Source organism: Malurus melanocephalus, unplaced genomic scaffold, assembly GCF_030028575.1.
Source record: "Malurus melanocephalus ecotype Western Australia unplaced genomic scaffold, MMel_1.1 scaffold_74, whole genome shotgun sequence".
Taxonomy (NCBI): Eukaryota; Metazoa; Chordata; class Aves; order Passeriformes; family Maluridae; genus Malurus; species Malurus melanocephalus.
The window spans coordinates 1,807,726-1,820,565 of NW_026623306.1; the positions used below are offsets into that span (position 1 = coordinate 1,807,726).

The window sequence follows — 12,840 nt, forward strand, 5'->3', positions numbered from 1 at the left end:
GTGTGGAAGAGAAAGAGCTGGGATTTACCTTAAAACAGCAGAGAGGAAAAAGAGAAGGCAGGAGCCAGGCAGAGGAAAGAGCCTCAAGGGAGAGAAGGGGTGTGAGTACACACYGAACTCTGAGATAGGCTGATTTTCTGAGTCAGACATAAATGCAAATTGTGATTTATCTGTAATATATAGGAACTGGAATCAGGTATGACTAACATCTATAGCCACATTTTCTTCCCTTGTTAGAGATCTTTATCGCATATTCTAGATCTCTTGAGCCAAAGCCCTGGAGTTAAGGTGACCGCGTGTCATTATCTGTTTATTTTTCAGGCTTCCTCTCTCTGATTTTGTTAACAAACATTCAAGTGCTTAAAGTACAATCAAGCCTTTTTTAACCACAGTAAAATTATTTCTGCAAAATGCACTTGAAAATGCTGCAAGTAATTTTGAAATGGTAGGTAGGGCTGCCAGCAGTGGCAGAGCAAAGCAAGGCCCCACATTGGGCTCGATGGCCTTTCCCCGTGGGTGTTTGTCCTCCTAAGAGGGCTTGCACCATCCCAGTTACACTGTGTGTAATTCATCACAGGGGTCAGCAGTGCTGCTTTGGTGATTTTATGTCCCACCAGCCTGGAGACCCAGGAGGAGAGACTGGCAGAGGGCTGGGTGTGCTGCCCACGGGCAAACAGAGCAGGAGCCAGGGAGGGTGAGATGTCCTGCCCCATGGCACTGCTGGAGCTGCAGAGACACCAYTTCTATTCCTCCAGTGCCAAAGCAGGGGGAAACACCAAAATTTGCCCCTGCCATGGTGATTCAGCYTGCAAGCATTTGCCATTTGTGTTAAAGAAATCCCGATTTTTTAAAGATAAATGGCAAATGCTTCCCCACGAACAGCATGTTTGGTCTGTCACATTCTCTGCAAGCTGAAGGGAAGCTTTGCAGAACTGAGCTTTACTTTCCTTTTGAGAATGAAAGCAGCTCTGCTGTCAGAAGATTGAATTGTGGATGTGGATCAGGTGATAGAAAAAATTACTCTGCACATGCTCTGACATATTTTTTTTATATATACTTGGGAGGTGTAAGTGTTGATTTGCTKTCTGTGTATCTGTTTGTCATACTGATAACTTAAACCCACAAATTACACTTCTAATATCAACTCCTGGGGGTAAGGTTGCTGTTRTTGCCTGGTTCCTCCTGAAGATTAAACAGAGCTAAAAGTTGGTACATTGACCTCTTGCTTCTTGAGGCAGATCTCTGTTCAAATCCTGACCTACGTCCCAGCTAAAAATGTGTTCAATCTTTTCTTAATTTGTAATAGATCCTTGTGTACATTACAAAACCGTCTCGCAATTTGGCAAATTAAGTTGTCTGTGGTTAGCTCTGGAATTGCAGAGATATTGCTGTGCACTGCAGCATTGCATAATGAGGCTCCCCAGACTTTCCTTACTCGAGTGAGTAACAGCAATCTTTATCTCCAGTGAGCATCAGATTCATCCCGTTTTTGAGACTAGAATTAGTATCAAATATATGATGGGCATGTTATGCCTTGTGGCTGCAATGTTGTTTCAATTAACTTCCCTGAATATACCACAATGAAAAGTGTCAGCTTTTTGCCTCAGAGGCCTATAATTAGATTAAATKAATACTGTTAATTATCTACTACCTTCTTTACACAAAACACTATGTTTCCATAAATTAAAATGCTCGTACAGGAAGGAAATTGTTGTTCACTCCAATACATGCACACAGTGCTGGATTGTGAATTCTGTGGCTATATCACAGTGTAGCACAGCTCTTTGTCTGCTGCCCTTATTTTACAGGAGCTAAAACAAATTCCATCTGAAAAATCCACAGGCATCACACTATTTAAAGCGTATATGTTGGTGCAAGGAGGTGATATTATTAAATGTTACAGTGCTCATGAAACAAATACACWTTTCTCTTTAGCAGATGTTCTCTATAAAATTCTCTTAGAGAGATTAAATACAGCTTTGTTTGTGTACCTACAGTCACACCCTAAAGGACTGTGTTATGTACACGGAGAAAACTGCTTTTTCTAGCAGATTGTACTTCTCCTTTCAGAAAATTTTAAAAAGTCCATTCTGTTGGAAGTRTTTACAATTAACAGCTTGGTTTCCAGGCCTGTGCATATTCCAGTTAGTGTGCACTGAAAATCTTCTTTGCCTGCTCTCCAGCATTACTAGATGCAAGCAAAAGTTCCTGACTGATCAATTCGCTCCCATCCTGGCATGCCTCATTCGGGAGTGCAGATTTTCAAATGGTGGTACCTCCCCTCTAGGTTAACATATCTGAAGCAGAAAGTACTCATTTTGATTTGACAAAGTGTATCCCAGTGTCTCTGTTTCCATCCGAATAGATGTTAATAACTTCAGGCCTGAACATGCGATCCTCCCTCACCAGAAAATTACAATTAACTTTAGCAGAAGCCCTCATTCTGGCCTGCAATATACTCTGCATATAAATGGGATCTGTACCCAGGGTTGCTCTTGTGCTTCATTAAGGTCAAACCCTGAAAAGCTTTTGAATACTCAGTGTTCCTACAAGGCATCACATTTTATTGTGGTTTGTGCTGTGTATCTTTTCCTTTAAATGTTCATTAGCTCCGTGTATAAAAGTGTTYATTAAAATATCATTGTGCTGGGAATAATCTTAATATTGAGGAGTGAAGAGGGCTGTGTTGCAATATAAATGCTGCCCAGTTTCCTGCTCTCAGGGTGTAACAGGAGAAAGAAAACCATCTTGATAGGCACTATCTGCTGAAGGAAAACTTTCACAGGAGCTGTGAAWCGACTTTAACCTTTTAGTGGCTTCACTGTGAAGAAAATATTTCTAGCTTCCTATCCAGAACTAGGCTTCTTTAATTTAAAAGACTCATAAATGCTAGTGGCCTTTGTAATTACTGCTACAAATATCAGAAAACAGTTACAGAGGAACAAAGAAATGCAACTGGAAACATGGTTCAGTGGTCTTGTACTTCCCTGAAAAGCTGATTATACTTTTGGCTGATTCAGTTTCTTTCAGAGGGAATTTACCCTTTCTGGCAGTTTGAGTCCGGTTGCACTAACGGCACAAAATGCATCTGGGGATGAGGAAATTAGCTCGGGGTCTTGTGTGTGTCAAACCGAGTTTTACCACCGAGTTCTAGATTTTGTCTTTCAGCCCCTGAGTGCCCCTTGTTTTGTCAGATTCAGGAGCCATTTTAACACTAGKTTAAAAATAGAGCCATTTCATTTGTGCTTTTGCAGGTGCCTTGCCCAATTCCCTGTTTTCCCTGCATGACTTATCTTGTAGGATAAGCRCTAATGAAAGGTCAAGGTTATTCTGAAGTATCCAACATTAGGAGAGTTCTCTTCCTCGTAGATCCTTAAGCTGAACTTCGCACAACTACAACTGTTACTGTGCTGAAAGGTAATTCAAGCAGGGGAAAAGTACAAAATGACAAGCAGGAACCTTTGGCACTGTAAAATGTCCCTGGTGATTTGTACTTAATGCTTCTTCCAAACGCAGAAGCCATTTTACCACTCAGAGCCATGGCAGAAGTGAATTACTATTTTTTTTCGAGTTAGGCTCTGTAAATTAGGGCTGCAGAGCCAGGCTTGGCACATCTGGCTCTCAGAAATGTGCCATGTACTTCACATCCGAAGATAATTTTCTCGCCTCTGTGACACAGAAACCAAGAAGCGTGTACTTTTCCTCCCCCCTCTCTCGCCTGTCCGATTTTCAAATGTAACACAAGGTCATGAAAAGCTCCGGCCGGGAGATAGACCTTGTTACCCATTTTTTTAAGGAAACCTGGAGACGAACCTGCTTGTTTTTGCCTTCTACGTGAGCTGCGCTGGGAGAAGATGCTTGTGCATCCCTGGATGCGGGGTTTGGGGAGGAGAGCCCGGCGCAGCAGCGGGAGCCCCGCGCCGCCGCCGCCCGGCAGCGGCCACAAAGATGTGTCGGAAACATCCCCCCGGCAAGATGTGGATCCCTTCTCTGTACTCACTGCGGCTGCGAAAGCACCGGAGTTAGGCTGAGGAGACTCCAGTCCCGGCTGCGGGGAGAGGGAGGAAAGGGAGGGAAAAAGAGAAAAGGGAAAGAAAAAAAAAAAAAAAAGGAAGAAGGAGAAGAAAGGCGGGGGGCGGTGAGAAAGGGGCGCAGTGCAAGTTGCGGCGGCGGCGGGAGAGACGCGGCGGGGGCGGCCGGGGTGTCCCGAGCCCCGGGGCCGCTCAGCGCTGCCCGCCCGGCGGCAGCCCCGGGCCTGGCGGCGGGGTCGGGCAGCGGCGAARCGGCGGCGGAGCCCGCGGAGGAAACTAAATAAATAAAATCAGACTGTTATTTAAGGCGCGTAAATTTAAAATTATTTGGACAGGAAGAGCAAGGGGAGCGAAGCCGCAGGAGCCAAAGTAACGGTTTCGGAGCCGGGCGCGGCCCCCCCGCCCCGCGGCCCCGCTCCCCGGCGCTCCCCGGGGCCCGCCCGACCTGCCCGCACCTCCGCCGGCGCGACCCTCCCTCCTCCCCGGGGACCCCGCCACAGCCCTCCGGGAGCACCGACATTTTGAGTGCTTGTGTGGTGGGGCAGGCTGTGCTGAGAGCCGGTGAGAAATCTTTCTTTCTCTCGCTGTCCTTCTTTCTCCTTTTTTTTTTTTTTTCCTTCTCCACCCCCCCGCCGCCATGCACAGGATAGCAGTCCCCACGGATAAATGCAAAAGCTTTCCTCCCTTCGCTTTTTCGAGGGAATTTCAGCACTTTAGTCAGGAGATAATAATGTCTGGCTGCTTCTGGCTGCCTAGTGAATTCCCAGGTACATTTGTGGAAGAGACCCTTTTCTTTATTTTAGAAGATAAAAGTGGTAGTTTTCTACCGAGTTAACTCTTTCTCCACGTGAAGAATGCAGTGGCATTTCCTAGTSAGCTAATACGACATTTCCTAGGGAGCTAACACCCCACCAGGGAATAAACCATTGATTCTTTCCTTCTCCCCACGCTGAAAGCTGGAAAGAAAGTATTTTCCTGTACTWAAATGTGCAGCGGATTATTGCACTGGAGAATTCACCTTCAAATACCTTCTCATTCWCTGTCCCCCTGCTCAGGGCAGGGCAGTGCCTGGGTTAGCCCTGCGCCTCTGCCCTCTCTCCCCAGGACAGATCGGACATTTCACCCTCTCGCTGTGCTGCTGCCACGGATGAAACTCTCTTCGTTCCTTGTAGGATCCTTTTAGGATCAGCCCCTTTCCAAAAGGAGTTCAGCAGCCCCCGCCGTTGTTCCGACGATAATTTAGGATAGTTTTGAAACAAAGGTCAAGCTTTGCTCATCCGTGTAACCGAAATAGGGGAGAGGGCTGTTGCCCCACAGTTGTGTCCTCACACAGCCTGCTCACTGTGAATCCTGGTACAGCCACATTTTATGCTCTATTTCTTCACATTTTTCTGTGCTTGCTGTATTTGTTTCTATTTATACCTCTCATCTCGATACTGCASTGTTTGCTGCCGATTCCTGGGCTGCTGCAGGGCGATCTCTGCTCCCGCCTGGAGACTTACTTGGCAGTTGGTTTATGTCTCAATAAAAGCTCTCAAAAATCTTTAATTCCATCTCACACGCTGCAGTTTTGCATCTCTGGGTAAATATTACTGTCGACATTTTCACGAATATGCGAATTTGTGAAATTRGACTTTTTGATGATGCCAGAATATKGGGGAAAAAAAAGACAAAAGCAATTTCTGAAACCACATCCAATATTAACAGCCCTTTTTAGGTGTCAAGATTTCCTACTAATGAGACTTGYTTTATATTATTTTCTCCTCACTCAGTAAATATAAAGACTTCTGGAGGAAAGCCACTCCCCAGCAGACAGGCACCTTTTGTCACTGTCAAACCCTGTAAGGTGCGTGTAAATCACCAGCTGACTGATTTCTTTGGTTTCCCAGAGGCTCTTTGTAGAAACCATTCTACATTTCTTCCTGGGAAAAACAGAGAGCAATTTTTGCTTTCAAAGTATCTGACTAGCAATTTCAATTGATAACCTTGTTTCCGATAAATTGAGGGGCTCGCAGAGAAAGTGCAGTACAATCAGATAAAACACACATTTAAACCAGACTATCGCCCGTGACTCAGCCGCCGAGGCTTTGGGCATGGCCGGGGGGTGATTTGTCCTGGCTTTAACCCTGAACTCTTGGCATGCAATAAAAGCCGCTATTTCTGACTAGGCGGGGCATTTTTCACGGAAGAGACGTWGTTGTATTAAGTCACTGCTTAAACTTCGCCTTAGCTTTAATTAAATGCTGAGGAAGCTCAAAACGGGTTTGGAATGAATTGTTTTAGCAGCAYAGGTGGGTAAAAAAAAGCCCAAACGGTGAAAAAGGTGGATATTACCTTTTGGTGTAGCACGGAATTCCTCTTTTGTGAGAGGAATGGAGAAGGAAAAGGCTTGGAGCATCCTCCAGGACATGAGGAAAGGAAGATGGAGAGCAACACAGAGCGATTTGGGTCATTTCACCTCAGGACCTGCACATTATGTTGCTCGATTTAATATTTCAAGGGGTTTAGTGCTCTTTACACTGGGAATTTTGGGGGTTATTTTTCCAATAATGCTTCCTATGTGCCGTGCTGCTCCAATTAATGATCATGCGCACAAATGTTCATATTTCACAGAGGTTTTTAATCAGAAAACACAGCAGTGTGACAGAGCTTATAGTAAATGTGACAGTTTCAGCAAATTATTTTTTACTTGAAAATGTACTAACTGATTTTGTGGGGCTAATTTTTTTTTTAAGTTAAAAACTAAACTAAGGAATTTCCTCTCCTCTTTTAAGTGCTATTTAAATAATAATAATTKGGCATTGATTTAAAACCTTCTATTTTGCGCAATTTAAATTTCCACTATTCAAAATGAAGCACTTTAAACTGCCCATTTGTCCAACAAGTAGATACTGTACAAATGTAAAAAGTTTCATAATAAACTGTTCCCAATATGGTGCTGAGTGTCATTTAGCTCCTGTTGAGGCAGAAGAGTTTCAGTCTGGTGAATACTCTCAACTGTGTTGCAATGGAAAATTTCCAATGGTTAAATCGTGTWTGAGGTGCAAGCAATAACTTAACATCACAGATACCAAAAGGGCTGCTTCCTAAATGTCACTATATTCAAATATTCTTGTTTCATGAGATGCTGTCCTTAAAATAGTTTATTTCCAGACAAAACAGAATAGTCGGTGGAAGCAAATATTACTTAAAGAACATCTAAACTGCACTCAGCAGATGAAGCAAACAGAAATCTTGTTTTGCAGCTTTTGCCTCTGACAATGGTTCTCTGCTGCTTATTTTGAAACTAGAAAAAAATGTCTTGTGCAGTGCACAGTAAACACGAACTACTAAACTGAGCTGTTTTAAAACCTCTGGCAATCAAAGAAACACCACTTATACTGGTAACTAAATTCAAAACCAGATTGGTGAAAGTTTAAATACACAAAGAGGAAAAGTGTCATCTACATTTAGAAAGTGAGTGACCTAGTTCTACAAGCTCTTGTTAGTGACAAAATACAGCTTCTGCCTAAAGCATCTAAGCGCCATCCACTGTCCTCAGGCCAAGCAGCCTTCAGCTTCCAGCTYTGCCTGTGCAGGGGCTGCAGGTGACCCCTTATTAAAAGGATGTTTTAATCCAAAACAGGACTTCAGATTCTGGAGCCTGACCGAAGGTGAGGAGGGGGAGTGAGGAGAAGGGAGGGGTGTGTTGAGAGGTGGGAGAAATCACAGTAAACTATTTCCTTTTCTTAAAAGTCCAGCAACRTTAAGCGTGTGAATAGTAGCTCTTGTATTAATGACTCCATGCGACTGACCTAAAATAAATTGTGAAAGTTGATACTGGAAAACTAGATATGAGCAACCAACATACACACGGATGAGCTTGTGAGTATTGTGTAAAGTGGAAAGTGTAAGAAACCGCTGGGAGCATGGATTTTAAACATTTCTGCTATCTAAAAACCCACCTCTGGAATTTCTTGAGACTTACACTACCAGCTGTTCAGAAAAAAAAAAAAAAAAAGAAAAAAGGAAAAAAAAAGAAATGTGGCAACAAATGTTGTTAAAAAGGAGGCAAACACCGCAAAAAGTCTGCACACCCTCACGTCCAAAGAGACCCCGTCCTGGCGGGGTTCAGTCCATGCTGGGGGGGAAGGAGCTGCTGGCCTCCAGGAGCTCCACCACGGCTGCCCTCCGGTAGAGCTTGGCCAGGTCGTAGGCGGTGGCCCCCCGCTTGTTCTGGTGGCCCACCTTGCACTCGGAGCGCGCCAGCAGCAGCTCCACCACCCGCACATGGCCCTCCTGGGCCGCCAAGTGCAAGGGCAGGTTGCCGTCGTTATCCTCGATGTTAACATCGGCTTTGAACTCCAGCAGAGTCTGCAAAGTGTCCAGAAAGCCCTCCCTGGCTACGTCGTGGATGACAGCGAAGCCGGTACTGTCCTTCAGGTTGGGGTTGGCCCCGTTGCTGAGCAGCCGCCGGGCGATTTCGGGGTTCCCGAGTTTCATCACCTGCGGGACAGAGAGAGGAGAATTGGATACCGCGGGTGGGGGGGCAGCTCCAGCTCTGCCTCCCGACCTCGCTCCTCATCCCTAGCTTTTGTCACAGTCCAATTCTCATTTAAAGCAGGCAGAAGAGCCTCGCTCGAAAGCTAATGACACACCACGAGAGCTAGTTTTTAATCTATTTGTTACCGAACTCGGTGGAATTGTGAAAGATGTTATCACTTCGGTGGTCATAGCTTTCTGCCTCCCACAGATTAATGCCTGAAATAGCATAGAATGGGATATAACAACTTATTTTTTTTCCCCCTAACGAGGGTTATCTCAGTTTCTTAACATATAAAAATTAAGTWTAGTTCCGTTTTATTTGCCTGAGTGTTGAGACACCTCTGCATTACTGTTTAATCTTGTTAAACAGCAAATACAGGGTCTCTGAGGAACAGATATTTTACCTCAGCAACAGCAAATGTAGAATGTGTTTTTATAAGCTTTCAGGTGTTTACATTGTCTGTGCATTATCATAAAACAAATATTTGGACTGTACCATAGCTCTGTCTGTTGAGAAACATAAATGCTAAAAGAAATTTTTCTCCCCAATATTTGTGTTTCATCAGGTCACCCAAAAAGGAAAATGCAAAAGAGATATTTCAAAGTTCCAGGAGTTCTCTTCTAAAATCAGTATATTATATTATATTAGACTTCATAACCTCTCTATAAGTAAATTGTGGCTATGTTCTGTCGTTAAAACATCCCTTAAAAAATACAACAACAACAATAATTGGATTTTCTAACTGTTTCTCTCAGGAAAAAAAAAAAAAGAAAAAGCTTCTTTCAATTTTCTCAATTGCACCATAAAACTATCATAATTAGAACACAAATCTCTCTTATTTGAAACTTAACAGCTTSCACCGATTTCCTTGTAATTCCTCATTTTTTGTTTGCACACTTTCCAAAAATGAACACTGTAATGTATAATGTGTAATCTCCAGCCTATAGACAGTATTTTTCTGTCCTTGTAACTAGTCTTGTTATAAGTGTAAAATTAAAAATAAAACAAACTCCTTTTTATTTCCTTAGAGAGAGATCCACACACTGATTTGAAAATCTTGGTTTAAAAAAAAAATCATCATAAACGAACATTACAGAGCATTAGATTTAGCATAAGRTACAATTTCTACAAGGATTTGCTGAAAATCTCTCCTGGCGAAAAATATRTATCAAGTTTTTTTGAGAAAAGCAGGCGATAATAAATATATTTATATACAGWGTTTGTACTGTAAAGCAGCCCAGTATGTTATAACCACAGACAGGAGCAAAAGTGCAGATAAGACAGGCTGGGATTCAGGGAAAGAGATCTCTCTGTGCCCCAAGGCTTCCAGCTCCCGACTGCCACTTCTTTCACTTCTGACGAGAGATGGAAGCGATGTAAAAGAAAACAAGATCATTGTGATCTCTCTTTGTTTAGTAAAATCCGGACATTTTGATCTGTTTTTGAGAGSCCAGGCTGTGTTATTTGTGAATTCAAAACATATATTTGGGTTAAGTGGGAGTTTTCTGTGTTCAGGCCACGGGGGACTGAAGGCTTCAGTTAAAGATGCGAGGGGGAGAAAATCATATAAAAGGTGGTGCTTTTTGGCCGTGGGCTACAACTGAACAGCAAATGCCCTATATTTCGCAAAGTTATGCTTGGGGGCAGGGAGGTGAAGAAGGAGAAAGCATTAATTGAATAAGTCTGACAAAAAGCATAAGGGCAGGAGATGTATTTGAGGCCTGCATAGGTACACTTCACCAGAAATAAAAAGGACAGAGCAAGACAAGCCAAGCAGTTGTTTAATTAAACATAAATGCAGAGGAAAAATATAAATTCACTGACATTAATATAGGAGCATTCTCTCCGTTGCAATTGAGAGAGAGATTAGAGAGAGATTATCTCAGTCTTGCAGAGTGCACTGACAGAGGAGTCTTTCGAGCGTGGCCACGCACCCACAGCACATTTCAGGATGACACATATTGAAAATAAGTCGACAGATTCTCCTGTTTTGATTTTTGTTGTGGTTCATTAGCTCAGTTGTTATTTGGCACCCCTAAGAACTATCGTTAGGGCATGGATGCATGTTTAATACAGCTGGATGCTATGTCATTGTGTAAAAKATACCTTAATTCAGGATATGGACTGTTAGCTGCTTTAAAAAAAAATAATCCASCATTACTATAGGACAAATCGGTTTTCATCCCTTGTCCCGAGGAGAAATCAACTGGCTAAATGTTTCCTGATTTCTTAAAGCCTTTAGTTTGTCTAAGTTTTTAATTTAAAGTTGCTGCATGTGCCTGCACTGCCATGCGATGCCCTATTTAGGTGTTAACAGGACAGCGAGGAGCTCACAGATCTCCAGCTACAGCAAAATTATCAAAAAAGGGTCATTCCTGCATTATTAGCCAGAGGTGCTTGTTTTCCAGCTCTAACATTTTGATGTTAAGCCAAAAAGCTGTAAATATCTCGAGTACACTCACAGGTTCTATGCTGTTTAAAAATCCACTTTCAGAAATTATTACCATGGTTTTGGGGGAAGGGGGGAGAGGGGTTAAAAAACGATTTTACTAATGTGTGAAATGAAAAAGACCTACAGCTCCACTTCCACACTTCATTACTTTTACCTTGAGTACAAATAAACACACTTWTTTTCCCTCTGGATTTACAAATCACATCTTTCACTATTTGGTAGGTATTCCAGCCTTTTTGCCATCATTATCTGATAATATTAAAAGCAAAATCTTTCACCAGCTCCAATAGTTCGCAGTTGGACAAGTTCCAACTCCTGCCTGCACAACTACACAGTTAAAAATTAGGACACAGCACCCTATACGATCWGAAAGGAAATAACTGGAATCAGTGCCCTGCTAGCCGATCTAAAAAAAAAGCAAATTTTAAAGCCTTAATTATGAATGAAAAAGCAAGTGATTCGGCTGGAACCCTGACTCCCAGGACTAGCCCTTAATGTACATCGGAGGTCCTCGGTTCCGAGCAGCATGCTTCCCAAGAGAAAGGTCATTCCCACAAACAGAGGATAAAGGAAAAGTAGGCACAGCAGACCCCAGAACCCAGACGAGCCACGCTTTAAAAGCACATCGCAGGAAAAAGAAAAAAGAAAAAAAAAAAAAGAAAAAAAAATAAAGGAGGAAAAAAAGATATAAATCCTAAGCTTCAGAGAACAGCACATTTGTGTTTACAGACCTGCTATGAAATCCTGCTCACCTAAGCTGATTTCTTTTCATCTCGAGTCTCTCATTCCTTGCCTCCTCCCCACGAAGTTACAAAATATTAGCAAACTCGTAGCCCGTTTGACATTGAGGGTGATCCCCGATTGAAAGAATGGTTTTGACCAGTTTTATTTCAAGTACGTCATTTTAGGGAGTTGGAGCCACTAAAGTTATAAAATATGGCATCCAACGAGTTTTTAAAACCACTCGAATTTCATCCACCAGCCTGCTTAAAACGTTGTCTTTTTTGGAAACCCGGGTCACGTAGGTACCAGTGATGAAATATTTTCTCCCTCTCTGGATACCAACCTGCAGCGCAGTCCTCCCAAATCCATTTTGTGCATTGACGTTTACATTCTTTTGCAACAAATTAGTAAGTTGCACTAGGTCCCCCTTGGCAGCCGCGGACGCCAGCTCGTTCCCAGAAGGCTCGGCCATTCTTTAGGGTGACTGACGATCGGAAAAAAGATGAGATTTTTTTTTTTTTTTTTAACCAGGCATGGCATCGGAGACTGACAGAAGGATTGGGATGGTTAATCTTCTGGAGTAAGACCTTGTAGTAAATACTCGTAAAAAACCTCCTTGCCAAGAGCCCGCCCCTAACTCACACGTGATTATTCAGCAAAACTGCAGCTCCACTTGAAGGAAGATTTCTTTGCTTCCACATATAGAGTAACTCTTATTAAAGACTTTGGCCACTTTCGCGGGGGGAGGGGGGGAGAGGTGAACAGCTATGCAAGATATTGTATATTTTATAGGTAACATATATACACGTACACCGGAGACTCACTCAGACCTGAGATCTTGGAAGAAGAAGACAACCCACCCTGTTCACAGTCGGTTTCTGAAACTTAGCGGCAGCAGCAGCTCCGAGGAAAGCTCTCCTGTAGCGGTGTGCATCCAACTCCCGCTCGGGATCCCCCCTTCATCCCACTCCGTCGCTTTAGTCCGGGCCCAGCAGCGAAGGGAAGGACGAGCCGCGCCCGCGGAGGGCCGGGCGCGGCGGCGGCGGCTGTCCCGGCGCCCAGCTCGCTCCCTCGGTGCTCTCGCTCCCCGCAGCAGCAGCAGCAGCAGC

At 43.5% G+C, this 12,840-nt stretch overlaps 1 protein-coding gene across 2 annotated transcripts; it reads right to left on the reverse strand.

Moving 5' to 3' along the window:
- Nucleotides 1–6,473: 6,473 nt before the first annotated feature.
- On the reverse strand, nt 6,474–12,834 carry CDKN2C (cyclin dependent kinase inhibitor 2C). Of its 2 annotated transcripts, XM_057367059.1 has the most exons (3): nt 12,592–12,834; nt 12,075–12,215; nt 6,475–8,516 (listed from the first exon to the last, which is right to left on the reverse strand). In XM_057367059.1, exons 2-3 carry the CDS (start codon nt 12,201–12,203, stop codon nt 8,142–8,144), a joined length of 504 nt encoding a protein of 167 aa, XP_057223042.1. In that variant the 5' UTR covers nt 12,204–12,215; nt 12,592–12,834; the 3' UTR covers nt 6,475–8,141. The 2 variants fall into 2 exon arrangements, with proteins under 2 accessions (XP_057223045.1, XP_057223042.1); XM_057367062.1 differs by lacking the exon at nt 12,592–12,834 and having other exon boundaries at nt 6,474–8,516; nt 12,075–12,584.
- Between the last annotated feature and the right edge of the window lie 6 nt (nt 12,835–12,840).

Bases quoted from the DNA above. Each gene is read 5' to 3' on its own strand.
- CDKN2C (XM_057367062.1), bottom strand. From the start codon at position 12,203: ATGGCCGAGCCTTCTGGGAACGAGCTGGCGTCCGCGGCTGCCAAGGGG. The intron at 8,517-12,074 runs GTTGGTATCCAG...TCTGTCCCGCAG, and splicing joins TTGGGAGGACTGCGCTGCAG to GTGATGAAACTCGGGAACCC.